The sequence below is a fragment of the Tauraco erythrolophus genome, chromosome 21 (assembly GCF_009769465.1).
Source record: "Tauraco erythrolophus isolate bTauEry1 chromosome 21, bTauEry1.pri, whole genome shotgun sequence".
NCBI lineage: Eukaryota > Metazoa > Chordata > Aves > Musophagiformes > Musophagidae > Tauraco > Tauraco erythrolophus.
The window spans coordinates 4,778,214-4,792,544 of NC_141485.1; the positions used below are offsets into that span (position 1 = coordinate 4,778,214).

Sequence of the window (14,331 nt, forward strand, 5' to 3'; positions counted from 1 at the left end):
CCGGGCTCTACCGGGAACAGTCTGTTAGTTGGGAGGGTAAAGGCAATGCTGCTGTTAGCGGGGATACGCTTGGTCACTTCTCATCCATCTCCATTTGGCACAGGAGAGCACAGGGCCAACGCAATCGGGGAGGGGAGGCTTTTCCCACAAGAACACGGACTCGGCTCACAGAGCGAAAGGTTTTGTGTCTCAACAGGTACCAGCACCTACCTGTGAGCATGGGAGGAGGGTATGGGACATACCAGGAGCCAGGCACTCGGGTGGCTGGAGCGCAGCCTGGCAGCGAGCGCAGGCACGCGGCTGTCCTGCCTCGGGAAACGGCGTGACAACTCCGGCCACCAGCCTGGCGGTCCAGAACTGGAGCCACTTACTCAAACAGACCTGAACTGGCCGGGCATGGCTAACCCAGCAACAACTGCTTTGTGAGAAAGAGAAAACTCAGCATTTCTGCCTTTGGTAGTGAGGGCCACAAGGGCTTGCCTCCTCCCATCCCTCTGCACTGTTTTCCAGGCTGGGTGACCGGCCAGCTGCCACAGAACACCTCCAGCAGCCCGGCTGGCACCAAGGCAGGGCCATGTGCTGCCATTTGCCTGGGGCAGTGGGGAAGGCCAAGGAGGAAAACAAAAACCACTTCATTCTCGTGGCCGTGGCAGGAACGCTGATGCCCCAGCAGGCTCTGCCACAGGGCGCAGCCAGCGTCAGCAACCCTTGCAGCAGCACTGGGCTGGCGGGGGCTATGGCAGAGATATGAGGTGTACAGAAATGGCAGGGACCCTCTTCCCCATCCCACCAGGGCTTGTTGGGGAAACTTTGGGATCCATGTGCCCTCATGGGAACCCATCAGTGCCAGCATGCAGACCTGGGGTCAGCCTGTGCGGAGGAAGCAGACCTGCCCGGCTGGCCATCCCTCAAACCTGCCGTGGATAGAGACCAGCGCAGCACCTCTCGCTCCAGCCTTGTGTGATGGGTTATCCCAAAACGCTACTCGGAGGTGAGATACAGCGAGGGAAGTAACCGCCACGCTACATGCACAGAGGCAAAGCACAGGATTAGGGCTGTAGAGGGGACTGGCCTGACAGCACCCCGAAGAGACGTGGCGAGGAGGAAGCAGCACCCCGCTTCCTTGGCTCTCGTGGTCGCAGGTTTGCTCGGGCCAGAGCAGGATCCAGGCACAGGGTCCAATGGTTGCGCAGGCAGCATGCCAAAGCAGAGCTGGTCGTCGCCGTCACTGGGGAGGGAAGCCCATGAGCTCCCAGCCTCTGAAGCGAGCCGGTGCTGCACATGCAGGCATGGGGCAGGGGAGCTGGGCAGCGAAACAGGCACTCGTGGGATGCTGCAGGCTTCGAGCTGAGCGAGACAAGGGGCACCTGGTAGGAGTGAGCGGGCAGAAAGGAGTCCAGGAGGAAACTAGCCAAGGGAGAAGCCTGTGTCCACAGCCCTTGTCAGTCACTACCTCTTCCGTTGAACAAATATACATAAAAACAATTCTTGAACACAAGAAGGGACATAAGACACAACTACTTTACAGAGAGGCACGGTGCCTGGGGTGGGACCGGGCCACTGGTTCGCGATTGTACAGGAGCTGCAGGCGGCACCGTCCTGGGTCGGGGCCGGTCTCCCTGGGGGGCTGCGATCCAGTCCGTGTCCCCCAGCGGGGACCTGGGAGTGTTTGCAGCTGGTGCCTTCTCCCTGCGGGCTACACGTCCGTGGAGAAATAAAGTGTGTTGCGTTTCAGCTCCGTGAAGGAGATGGGAGGATGCTGCAGGTAGTAGAGAAGGACTTGGACCTGTAGCAGGTAAATGGGGGGCGTTAGGCCAGAAAGGGGCAGAGATGTCACGTCCCAGTTTGTCCCTGTGCAGCCACATCCAGCAAAGAGTGACAAAACTACCCAGACAGGCAGGTAAACCCCTCCGTTCCCTGCCCCAGCGGCTGCGGCCCCATGCTACCAGCTCAGCTCTTACCTGGGCCATCACATCATGGGACCAGATGTCAGAGGCCAGGGTGAGGTGCCCCTTGCTCTCCCCCTCTGAGGGTCTCAGCAGTGTTGGCCCGAAGACCGTGGCCAGGTTGTGGAGAGACATTTTGTTGATGGGCTCCTTTTCAGCTACCCTGTGGGGTACAGGAGGGAGAGGGAGCGTGAGCCCCTAATGCTGTTCTCCCGAAGCGGGGCAGCCACGGGGCGATGCCGGAGGTCGAGTGCTCATCTCCCTTCTCGCAGCTCCCAGCCCCAACGGGACACCTCGGGCTCGCCATTGCCCTTCACATCCCCCAGCAAACCCAGGTGCAGGGCAGGGAGCTCTGCCCCCTTCCCGGCCTCCGCTGGAGCTGCCGGGTCTGGCCGGGAGCCCCGGGTGTGATGTGGCAGCAACCAAGCCTTTGCTTATGTGCTGCGCAGCCTCCACCCACTCCGAGCCCTGGCAGGATATGGGGAGCTCCGTACCAGCCCCGCACCCAACTCCCCCCATGGCTCCCTACCCCACCGACCCCACAGCACCCCATCCAGCCCACGCCAAGGGAACAGGGGCCACAACATTGCCATGTTAGGAGGCAGCTGTGCTCCCCGGCACAGGCTGCACGGTTGAGCCTCGGCCAGGGGAGCAGATGTGGGAACTGGCTGTGCCCGGTTCTCAGGATGGAAATGGATTTTTCCTTCCCCAACCCCCAGCATCAATCACTTTTTCTGTTTGGTTTTAGCCAAACCAGAGTCAAAAAAACCCACTTTGTGATGCAAGTAACATGAGCCGGGAGCCCTGGTCCCAAACTCGTGGCCAGCTCTGGCCAGGTTCTGCATGCCGCACCACTGCCCTGCCCTGCCCACAACCCCATGCCCTCCATGGGTTTCAGGGCCCCAGCGAGCCCCACAACTGCCCGTCCCCAGGTTCGGATGGGCTTCAGCTGCACCAGGATAAAGCCTGGCAAACCACGCATTGCTACACTCACGCCAGGACAAGCGACACGGGGCATCACCTGCAGCTGACTGTCTCTGCGTCTCGGCCACCCGCTGCAGACAAGTTACAGGGATTATTGCACCTTGTTTTGCAGGGGCTACTGCCAGACTGGTGGGAAGGGACCCAGCACTCGGTTTTCCCACTAAGGGGGACACAGCTCCCAGTGGATTCCCCATCCTGCACCGAGGCCAGCTGCTCCCTGCAGAGAGCTTGTCCAACGAGCTGTACACCGGCTGCGGCAGCCAAAAGCCAAGAGGGGATGTGTGCTCCCTTGCAGAGCTGACCCACATCAACAGCCACATGCCACCCAGTCCCTCCTGGCACCGTGGCTGGTGGCCCTGGGATGCTGGGGGCTGCTCTATGGGGCAGAACAGCTCCAGGATCCTATGGGGTCCACAGAGAGGAGCCATGGGAAGCCAACACCGACATCAACCACAGGGACTCATGGCATGCCAGGTCCCAGTCTGAACAGGCTGCAGCGTGGCCAGGACCCTGGTGAAAGTGCCGGAGCCCAGGGAGATGGGGCAGGTGGGACACACGTGGGGCTGCACTCTCTTGGAGGGGCTGGGAGAGGAAAGGGCCACTCAGCTGCAGCCCAGTTCTGCACCAGCACAGCACCATCTGCCTCCAGTTCAGGATCAGCCCACAGCCACACGCAGGGACCACAGGAATCAGACAGCAGCTCTGACTCTGCTCATGTCCCATTCCCACGGCAAAGCAGCAAGACAGACCCATCCTGCACCTCCCGCCTGGGCCAGGCAGCCCCCCGGGAGCCGCACACCGAGCTGTCACCTTTTCAAGTGCTCCAGCAGGAAGAGGAAGGTGATGAGGTTGGGGTCAGGCAGCGAGCGGAGAAGGTGCATCATGCAGTTCTCCTTGGCAGCAGGATCCGAGAGGGCTGGAGACAAGGAGGGAGAGAGCTCAGGACAGGGGCTGATGACTTCTCGTGCAGCAGCAGGACCCACCGTGGCTGGATCTCCCTGCAGCCCGTGCACGAGCAGCCGGCCCCAACCTGCCGGGCTCTGCCTGCACCCTGGGAAGCAGCACCACGAGCCCCGAGCTGGCCTGGAGCCAGCAAGGATAGCTGGGACCCAGTGGGCCGAGCTGGGAAGGACCCTCGGGAGTCTCCTATCCCAGAGCAGGCAATGCCAAAGAGAGCCCACGCTTGAGCACCAAACCATTCCCCATCGCCGAGCCCTTACCGATCCCTTCCATGAAGGCGGGGTAGAGTCTGTCAGTGAGGAGGGGCTCAGGCAGCTCGCGGAAGTACAGCTTCAGCGTGCCGGCGATGGCGTTGATGTCCATGTCACTCAGCATGACCAGGATGTCCTTGTTATCTGTCCAGAGAGCACCCACATGTGACGCCTCCTGTGCCTCCTTCCCCTCCAGGTCTCGACCACCCCCATGCCCCCCCAGCTCTCCAGGCAGGCTGCTGGCCGGAGAGCAGGGACAGCACCACCGGGTCCTCAGCCCCGTTTAGCCAGGCTGGGGCTGGGAAGAGCCGAGCAGCTCCCGCCCGGCCAGGAAACGGGACGTGGAACAATTTGCAAATCCATTTGCAACGTTGCCCTGACTCAGTGTGTCCCGGGAGCCAGCCAGGAGCGAGGCAGCCCAGGGACACCAAGGCACAAACAAGGCTGGGACCTCTAGGCATTTGCTTTCCCAGCTACACCCTCCTCCTTGCCCCCAGCCCCTTCCTGGGCACACTGGCACATTTTGCAGACGTGCAGTGCAATAACCAGGGCAGGAGCTTGCAGGGCAGGGGACCACAGGGGGTCCCAGTGCCTGTGAACCCTCCCAGGGGAACATGACACCAAGGGCAGCTGTCCCCCCAGGACACTCACTTGCATCGAAGACAGCTTTCAATGCCTGTATGTCAGTGGCAACACCAGAGATCCTGTAGATGCCGACCTCTTCGATGCCCCTCTTCTCCACCTCCTCAATGCACTGGCGCACGATGTAAGGCACCTTGGAGCGCTCGCGCCTGGCTCAGAAAGCAGAGGCGTGAGCAGAGATTCCCAGGGGACCTCACCGCAGCCAGCCCAGCCCTGCAAAGCCTGGGCCAGAGGCAGGATGGGCAGGATGGGTGGGAGGGATGGGGCTGGCGAAGGAACGGGCAAGTCCCCAGCAAAGAGCAAGAGCCGAGCTCTCCCGGTGTTGGTGGGAGGGGACAGGGTGCCAGGATGGCGCAGGTCCCCCGAGTCCCCCAACCCCCCCCCCCCCAGGGACCAGGGTGGAACAGCACCCCCAGCCCCACACGTACTTTGTCACGACGCTGATTTTGACCCCGAAAACACCAGTCTGCTTTTTGGACGGGGTCCTCTTCAGGCTCATGTCTCTGCTTGTGAACTTCATGGAGAACTCCACCTTGATCTGCGAGAGACAGCGGGTGAGTCCCAGCAACCCAGCCCTGGCCCGTCACCTCCATGTCCCACGGAGGCACAACGCAGCCCCAGGGCAGGGGCTGCCATCAGAGCAAGGGGCTGTGGGTCCACGCTTACCCCGTTCATCTCAATCACGTCCATGTGCCAGTTCTTCGTCTGCACGGCCTGCGGATCCAGCTGCAGGGAGAGACAGCATGAGCTCTGCAGGGATGCTGCCCTGTGCCAGCCCTGCTGCCACCCCAGCCCGGTGGCCCCCGAAGCCCCCAATCCCCTGACAGCGTGGGGCATGGAACACACTCCTCCTTGGCAATGTGCTGCCCATAGCAGGAGGACAGAGAGGGGGGTCTGGTCTGGGGTCCCTCTGGCTGTGTCCTGAAGCCGGGTGGGCTCAGCCTCCCTGCCCAGTCTGCCCCTGAGCCCCTCTAAGGCAGTGCTTTAACCCACACCCGAGCGGCAAGAAATTTCCAAGAAATCAGAACTATTTCTGGCGGCAGATTGATGAAACAGAACTAGGGCAGCATTTTCCATGCAGAAACACAACATCTCCCCATAGCCAAGGCTATTTATAACCCCTGGGAATGACGGGCTCTGCTATTTCTGGCTTTGGGGCTAGTGGGGGACTCGGTGACGCTGCCCCGGCGCCCAGCTGCCACGGCGAGGTGCTGGCATTCCCAAGGTCCCGGCACACGTGGCGGTGGGTGCCGGGCCCCAGGGCTGGGCAGAGGCGGGTGCAGTTGCCTTTTGGGGCTTTTCAGTGCCCAGCTGGCGGTATCGATCCGGCCCCATCGATCCCTGTAATGCACGGGGCGGGCAGCGGGGCAGAGCCCGGCACTAATGTCCCCTGGGGGAAGGGGATGGGATGCAGGGGCTGGCGGGGGCTCCCGGGGCCACGTGCAGGCAGCTGCCAGGCGAGGCTCATGCCAAATGCGCGGGGTCACTCCTCAAGGACGCAGGAGATTCCTACAGCTGCTGGCGCAGGAGATGCTCCAGGCAAGCGCAAAGATGTCCGGAGCTGCTGCTCCAGCCACGGAGCTGCCGTTCCCCTTCCCCAGGTCCTGGCTGCCCATGAGGCCACTGAAGGTCACACTGGGGGACCCTGGGGTCTCTCACATCCCTTCTTGCACTCCAAGACTTCCCGCACTCCCGAGGACAGGCTGGAGCTGCCCTGGCTCTTGACAGACCCAGCACCATGGCATGGCCCCACGCCCAGCCCCATGCCACGGTGAGCCCGAGCAGCTCCTTGGTGACCGCAGTGCCACGGGAAATGCTGCAGTCTCCAGCGCAGCCCGGGAATGGCTCCCGACGTGGAGCCCTCCCCGGTGCCCCAGCCTCAGCGCACGGAGAGCCCAGCAAGCGCCACGCTGCCTCCTCCCCGCCAGCCCTGCGGCTGCTGGGAACGGCAGCGGGGGGAGCAGGAGGAGGAGGAGGAAGGCTGCAGCTGCCCTGGGCTCCTGTGGGGCCCTGCAGCAGGTTTGGACGCCAGGATCACGAGGCTGCAGCCAAACCAACGCCAACCCCAGCCCTGCTGCTCCAAGCCCCTGTGTTCCTCACCCCCAGTGCCGGATCACCCCATGGCACCCAAGGCCGGACACGGGCAGCACTGCCACGCACCCACCATGGCCAACGTCAGCCCAACGCCGCCTGTCCCAGGGGCTGTCACTCCTTGTTCCCACACAGTCCAGTCCTGCTCATGGCAGCATCCAACCCTGCGAGCCCGACGCAGTGGAGGCAAAGCCCTTCGCCCCCCGGCCGCGTCGGGAGCTGCGGGCCTCCCCGCTCCACCACACGAGTTTAACTGCAACCACCACGTACATCTTCCCCATCACCGTCCCCCATGTCCCCCCAGCTCCGATGGCCCTGGCAGCCCACATCTGGAAGGGCTTTAGCAGGGCTCTGAAAAAAGCTTTAATAAAAGCCAGGTTGGCTGCCGCCAGCTCTGCAGACCTTACCCCGAGCACGCCGCACCCCCACAGCCGCTTATGCCCAGCCGGGCAGAAACGTCCCCATCCAGCTCCCCGCAGCCCATGCCCCCAGATCTGGCCTAGTTCAGCCGGTGCCACCGGCCCGAGCTCCCTTGCAGCTGGAGCAGGTTCTCCTGCTCCACAGGGCACTGGGCTGTGCCCTGGCTCCAGCACTCCTCCAGCCCTGCATTGCCACGCTGTCCACTCCCCGCAGCAGGCAAAGCCGTGGCTGATGCTTCGTCTCCAGGCGTGGGAGGATGGACGGGAGCATCCACCCACAGTGCCAGAGGCAGCTTCTGCCCACACGGTGCTGGCAAACACCCCATCTCAGCTACCAACACCATCTCCATTTCCTTCTCCTCCACCAAATGGAGCCGCCTCGCTTCAGCATGATGCGGGCATGTCCCAGGCCAGTGGGGAACTGCTGGCCTGGGAGCCCAGGGGAACAGCCTCCCTGCCAGCACTGTGCAGGATGGCACAAGTGACGCACTGCTGTCCCAGACTTCTCCTCTTCAGCAGCTCCGCACTCCACCAGCTTCAAACGCCAGCCTGCCCCCGGGGAAACGGCTCAGCCGGGTCACCAGTGCCTCTCCAGGATGCTCCCTCCCGCATCTCAGGGGACTCTCAGCAGCAGCACAGCATCCGTGCCCAGGCCAGCATCCATGCCCAGGCCAGCACCTGCCATGGTGCCGTGCTCATCCCCGGTGAGGTGAAACACCAGCTGCAGGGATGAGCCATTATCCTGTTTTCCCAAATTATCCGAAGGTGTTTGCTTGTAGGACAAGGCCCTCGGTTGCAGAGGGAAAGGAAGCAGCGTGACAGTTGATGGGCATCCCAGCAGCCCTGCAGAGCTTCGTGCCTCCTGGGGAGGCTCCGCTGGCAGAGGGACCCCCACAGTCCCTGCCTGCTGCTCGTCTCGTGCACAGGGTGACTCTGCACTTGAAGGGACGAGGCCACATCCTGGGATTTTGTCCTCAAGACACCTCCGGGCCATGTGCTGTGGGTGCAGCTCCTGTGCGGGCAGTGGTGGCTGAGACAGACCCAGGCAGCAGTGGATTTCCAGAGCTCTCAGGTGAGGAGCTGGGACGGCTCCAACCCCTCGTGGCAGCTCTCCAGGGCCCTGAGCACCAGGACGGTGACAGGGCAGGGGCAGCTGGGCCGGGCACGTCCCTTCCTCGTGGCTCACACCCATGAGGTCACCCAACCATCAGCATGGTGTGAAGCCATTGGGAGCAAACTGGTGACTCAGCCGGTGAGGCCATCTCTGCCATGGCCCCGGGGAGTGGGATGCCGGGAGAGCTGCTACAACTGGGGTGAGTTCCCATTGGTATGGTACCCATGGACACCCCAGCCTGGCCTCCTGCAGCTGCCCTGGCTCCGGCAAGCAGCTGCCACCCCCAGCAGACCTCTGTCCCTCCCCAGGGAACAGGAAGCCCCTGAGCCGCTCCGGCCCATGGGGGCAGAGCAGCCCCCGCATCCGCGTACACTGCCAGCAGCAAAGCACGGCCCCAAAAAGAGCGGCAATTCACAGCCCTGTCTGAGAGCGACCCAAGAAGCAGCACGCACCCGCAGCACGCCGGAACCAGGCACAGACCCGCCAGGGCTACATCCTGCTCCTGCAGCCCCACTCCGTCAGCAGCAGCCACAGTGAAGACGCATGGGGCTGGGAAATGGAACCCCCTCATGTTTTGACCCAGCAACAACCGCCAGGCAGCCGCCCCGCACAGCCCTCGCCCCCCTTAATCCCCTCTGCCGGAGCAGCGGCACAGAATCGAGGTTAATGCCGCTGCGTCACAGGCAGCCCCGCCGCCGCGCCGGCAGCCCTGCCGCTGAGCGAACCTCGGCCCTGCTGCTGCCAAACCGAGCCCCCAAGTGCCCAGGCAGCTCCTGCCCGTGGTCACAGCCGAGCCCTGAGCCACAGGGAGACCCGTGGAGGGAACTCGCCGGACCCCCCGTGAGATTGCGGGGGCTCTGAGACACCTGCGACAGTGCCGTTCCCCTCCCTCGTCACCTCCGTTGCCCACCCGTGCCCTTCGTCTGCCCCCAAAGACGGGCAGCACCAGCCGATGTGGCTGCGATACGATGCAGCTGTGAGCTCAGGGAAACCGGGATGGACCCGGGGTGGAAGGCTGCAAACCAAGCAGCAGCCTGGTGAGAGGGGGTATGCCAGCAAAGTTGCTGGGGTGCCACCGCCCCGGCCAGCCTGTGAGCATCACCACCTCCCGGGCGAGCCCTGGGGCTGGGCAGGACCCCCCCTGCCTCTGCAGGACCCCCCGGTGCAAACAGCGCAGACCCCTCAGCCCCCAGTGCAGAGGGAGAGGGAAGGAGGGAAACGAGCACCCCACAACCTGCTAACTGCTCCTAAGAGCTCCCGAAGCACCCAAACAGCCTTCCTGCTCCACGCACGGACCCCACAGCCCCCCCCAACATAGTCCCCCGAAGCCACCAGCCAAAAAGCCACAGCCGCCACGCACAGCAGAGCCCGGCGACACCGAAGCCGTCCCGGAGCCCCGTGGGTGCCCGCCATCGTCCCCCCGAGCCGTCCCCCCGCCACGCACCCCGAGAGGCACCTTCTGCCGGAGCAGTTTGCTGCGCACCCGGCCCCAGAGGCGGGCACCCGTGTTGGGGGGCCGCTTCCCCTCGGGCTCCTCCACGCCGCACTCCGGCCGCTCGCCCATGGGCCCGGGGCTGCCGTCCGGCTGCACCAGCACCTCTGTCATCGCGATGACCGGCTTCGGCTGCGGGGAGGCGAGACGAGGGTGGCCGAGGCTGGGTTAGGGCAGCACCCACATCCCTCCTGCTCCGGGTGTGGGCTCAGCGGCGCGGGGGGCAGCAGGGACCGGCAGCGGGAGCCCAGCCGGGGCAGTGGGGAGGCAAGCGGGCAGAGCTCATCGTCAGGGTGTGAGCCCGGCTGTCGAGAGGCAGCTCGGCAGCCCCAAAGCCTCCCTCCCCCTGCGAGGAAGTGACTCAAAGGCAGTCCCCCCCGCCGGCCCCCCCTCGGCGGCCCCCACACGTTTAACTCTTGCCCTGCCGCAGCCGCTCGGCGAGGCTGGAGGGGCTGCCTGGTCTCCCTGCTGCTCGTATCGCTATTACCCGTTATCCACTGTTATGCATTATCCACCGTTATCCACCCTTACGTTATCCGCTTCCCGTGCCACCGCAAGCTGTAGCCCCAGGAGGCATCGCTGCCGTCAGCCGCAGCATCCCCAGCTCCGCGGAGGAGCCAGGCTGGCTCTCCCAGTCTCAGCACGGGGATGGGACTTTTGAGGTCTCCTAGGGACGGGTGGGGACCCCCCCATGCTCCCCCAGCCCTTGTCAGCCCCACTGGCAGGGGTGATGTGGTGGGGCAGGGCTGCAGGGCAGGGGATGAGGTGCAGGCAGAGCTCTGCTCGCCCTAGCCCTGGAAGGGTCCTTGTCTGCCTAAAGCGCGGGGGATACTTGCACTGCCCCCCAGTTCAGCCCTCAGCAGCCCTGAGCCCACATGGGTCACCCTGTGGGTCCCCGCAGCTCTAGGGAGCCCCAGCTCCACAGATCTCTCCATCCAGAGCCTCTGCCAGCCCAGGGCACGGGGGACAGATGGACGGCAGCTATTCCCTGCGGGTACAGCAGGCACTGCGCCCACAACAACATCCCCCCTGTGCATCAAAGAGCAGCTGAGGAAGGGGCTGCTCCATCCTGTCCCACCACTCTGAGATCCCCTTCGTGCAACATGCTGCTTGTCTCCTTGCCCGCCCCAGGGCATGGGGGCCAGATCCAGCCTCTCCCCTCTACAATGTGGGCACAAGATCTCGCAGCCTGCTCTGCCCACCCCCGGCATCTGTCTGGCACCCTGCCACAGCACCAGGCACCCCTGCCAGCACCGACTGGACACAGCCCTGTGCGAGGCAGCCCGGCTGCTGGGAGTGGTGGGAACAGGTCAGAGCAGGGCTGAGCCCTGCAGCACAGGGGACACGAGTCCCCCATGGCACCTCCGCACCGACCATGGCACATCCCAGCCTTAGAAATCACATGCAAAACAGGGTTAACAACAACAAAACGGGGTTATTGCCAACCGGGAGCTGCAGCAGAACCATCCCTGTACCCAGACGAGCCTTCCCACAGGGTGCTCACCCTCTGCCAGCCACAGGGATGAGGTGCAGGGCTGGGTTCCATCACCCGCCACGCCGCAGACCCCTCAGGGCTCATTGCCAGGATGCTCGGGGAGAGGAGACTGATGCCAACCCTGGCTCCATGGACCCAGCCATGTCCCCTGTGCCAGCAGGACGTGACTCCCACCCATGACACCTCCGCAGGCTCAGGAGGCCCCGCTGCTCCCTGCACAGGGGCTGCAGTATCCCCCTTGCACGCTGACCCGCTCCCACCGGCCCGTGATGCTGCTGAGGCTGCCGTGGCCAACCCACGTACCTGGGCTGCCAGATTAGAGCAGGGCAGGGACACAGTGCTGGCTGTTGGGGGGTTCGGCTGTCCCAGCAGCCCCCCATACCCCATGGGAGTTTGCCAAGCTGCAGATGCCAGTGCTTCCAGTGCTACCAGTGCCTCCCACTCCTGCTGCTAACTGAAACCAGCAGCAGCTCACCATGAGCCCAGGCACCGGCCGGGACAAGGACCACCTGGGTCACCTGCCTGAACAGCCCCGGGTAGAGGGTACAGGGGCAGCGCTGGGGCTTGGCCACATCCCACGGCCCCACAAGCTGCACCGCCCGTCCTGCCCATAGTGGGGCTGAGCTGTGGCTCTGGGTGACGGCAGGACAGCCCCAACCCTGACACCGCTTTGACCGGCCAAGTCCTCCTTGGGATAAGCAGCCCTGGGGCCTCCTCTCTCCCCTCTACTCCCGCCATGACTCTCGCACGGCAGGACGGGCTGTGCTGTCCCTGTCCCGACCCTCTTGTCTCCCAGCGTGACTCATGTTTGTTGACCCAGGCTATTTCCGAGAGTGCAGCTGGGCTGATCCCCACGGGGCACCGAGTCCCTTCCCTGCCCCGGTCCTCCCGCTTGGCCCATTGCCACCCCCACGCCGCCATTTCCCCGGGGTGGGGGCAACAGACAGGTGATTTCAGGTACAAACAAGCCGCTGGCGGAGCAAATCCCCCGTATCCCACCCTGCGCCCTGTTCGGTGCCGTCGCCTCACAGCATCCCCTTCCCAGCAGCATTTCTTCGCTCCCCCGGGACCTGCCCTCAGCCGCTTTCCCACGGTGTGGGCGGCCACGCCGGGCCCTTTGAAGTGGCCTTGGGGCAAGGGCTGTGTCCTGGGCGTGACACTGTCCCCAGCACAGGAGCAAGGCAGCCAGACTGGGGGTCCCTGCCAGAAAAAACACAGGGGCACCACCATCCCGAACTGTCCCCTCTGCCCTGGGCATCCCTGCAGCCTGGCCAAGGCAGGTGCTGGGGGTATGTGGGGGCTGGGGGCTGCCTGTCCCTACCCCCAGTCTTCCTGGTCCTGCTCACCTGGGAGCATCTCAGGGCAGCCCAGGCCTCCATCCCCTGCCTGGCAACCACCAATCAGAGGCAGCTCAGCTGTTGCCCTGGAAACCTCCGTTGCCATAACAGCGGCTGAGGGAGGCACAGGGGAGGCAGATGGCAGGGGGGGACAGCCACGGCTGGCAGGGGGGCACGGGGAGGCTGCAGACTCAGAGCCCTCCCCGGGGCGGGTGCCAACACCCTCCCCACAGCCCCCGGGGGCCACAGCACAGAAGGCAACAGGATGGAGCCCCCAGCCAGGCACAGCTGCCTGCTCGCCCACCTCTCCGGGCTCCTTGCCTGGCACGCACTTGCCTTGACCCAGAGATCGGGTCTGGACACACACCTGGGGGGTGGCTGCCAGCTTTGCCACCTCCCCAGGACCCCTTCTCCCTTCATCACACCATCTCCTGCAGCCACCATGCCCTGGGACCGCCACCCACACACCTGATGCTCACCCACTTCGCTGCCTTCAACCCCGAGCTGGGGTCCCTGTACTACGTTCCCAACAGCAGAGCTGCCTGCCCATGCTGCCAGGCATCTGCCATCCCAGGCATCATGCCAGGGCAACTCTCCCAGCCCAGGCGCCAGGCCCCAAAACATCCAACACCGTGCGAGAAGATGCCCAAAAGCCCCAGTGCGTACCTGGATCTGCCCCTTGCCCATGATCTTGTCCACAATTTCGTTGTTGTCCTTGTTGAGTTTGGTCTTGTCGTAGCACTTCTCGTAGCAGAGGATGCGCAGGGACTGGGAGCCCTCCAACTCGATCTCGAACTCCTGGGGAGTGGAGGGAGGGTGGCTCAGCCCCAGCACCCCAGAGCAGCTTCAAAACTGGGGCTGGAAGGGAAAAAGTGGGGCACAGCCCCCTCCCTGTGTCCCACTCTCCTCTCACCTCATTCCACTGCGGTTCAGTGGTGTCCCGAAAAACCCTGGTCTTGGCTTTGCTGACGAAGTAGCCAAAGGAGTCCACCTCCAGTGTGCAGTAAAGGTCTGGGGGGGCAGAGATCGCTCAGCGCCCAAGGAACATCCCCCACCGGCTCCCAGGGAACCGCTGCGGGCAGAGCGGGGCCACATGCTGGACCCCAGCTTCCCGCTGGCACTGGCCCCTCCGAGCAAGGGTGGGCACTCGCACTCACTGGCAGACTGCTTGAAGCCCTTGGCGGAGTGGACGATGACGTGCAGGAACCCATAGAGCCCGGGGGACTCGTCGTCTGCGGCGGGGAGAGCAAAGGCTGCATCAGGGCTCCGCTGCCACATCCCGTACCCTGCGCCCAGCATGTGGGCTGCCCGTCCCCCTGGCAGTCTTTGCCAGAGCGAGCACTAGGTGCTGGTGATGACACCCCCGATGTCCCCGACCCCTCGGAGGGCCATCTCTAAGGTCTGGAAGGGGACACGTATCCTCCGCTGCCCACCATCCCTGATGGACATCCTGAGCTCTCCAGCGGCTGGAGGGCCCCGGGGAGGTCCCCAGTAGGGCTGGCTGGGTCTCACCCTGGGGACACCCTGGTCCTGCCCAGCCCATGGGGGTGATGGAGGGACCCCAAAGGCAGCCCCCATGTTGCAGCCGGGATTGCTCCAG

The 14,331-nt window shown here is 64.2% G+C and overlaps 1 protein-coding gene across 7 annotated transcripts in view; it reads right to left on the reverse strand.

Annotated features, from left to right (window-relative positions):
- Window positions 1-1,633: 1,633 nt before the first annotated feature.
- ABR (ABR activator of RhoGEF and GTPase) overlaps window positions 1,634-14,331 on the reverse strand; it is a 39,733-nt gene continuing 27,035 nt past the window's right edge. For 6 of the 7 annotated variants that reach the window (XM_086624911.1, XM_086624910.1, XM_086624912.1 and 3 more), the window contains 10 exons: window positions 13,889-13,963; window positions 13,645-13,742; window positions 13,398-13,529; window positions 5,450-5,509; window positions 5,212-5,321; window positions 4,793-4,932; window positions 4,151-4,285; window positions 3,741-3,846; window positions 1,962-2,109; window positions 1,634-1,786 (listed from right to left, as the gene is read on the reverse strand). In XM_086624911.1, coding sequence (XP_086481037.1) covers window positions 1,697-1,786; window positions 1,962-2,109; window positions 3,741-3,846; window positions 4,151-4,285; window positions 4,793-4,932; window positions 5,212-5,321; window positions 5,450-5,509; window positions 13,398-13,529; window positions 13,645-13,742; window positions 13,889-13,963 — 1,094 coding nt within the window. In that variant the 3' untranslated portion in view covers window positions 1,634-1,696. Of the gene's footprint in view, window positions 1,787-1,961; window positions 2,110-3,740; window positions 3,847-4,150; window positions 4,286-4,792; window positions 4,933-5,211; window positions 5,322-5,449; window positions 5,510-9,863; window positions 10,014-13,397; window positions 13,530-13,644; window positions 13,743-13,888; window positions 13,964-14,331 lie in introns of those variants that run through there. The other variant, XM_086624916.1, reaches the window with a different exon arrangement.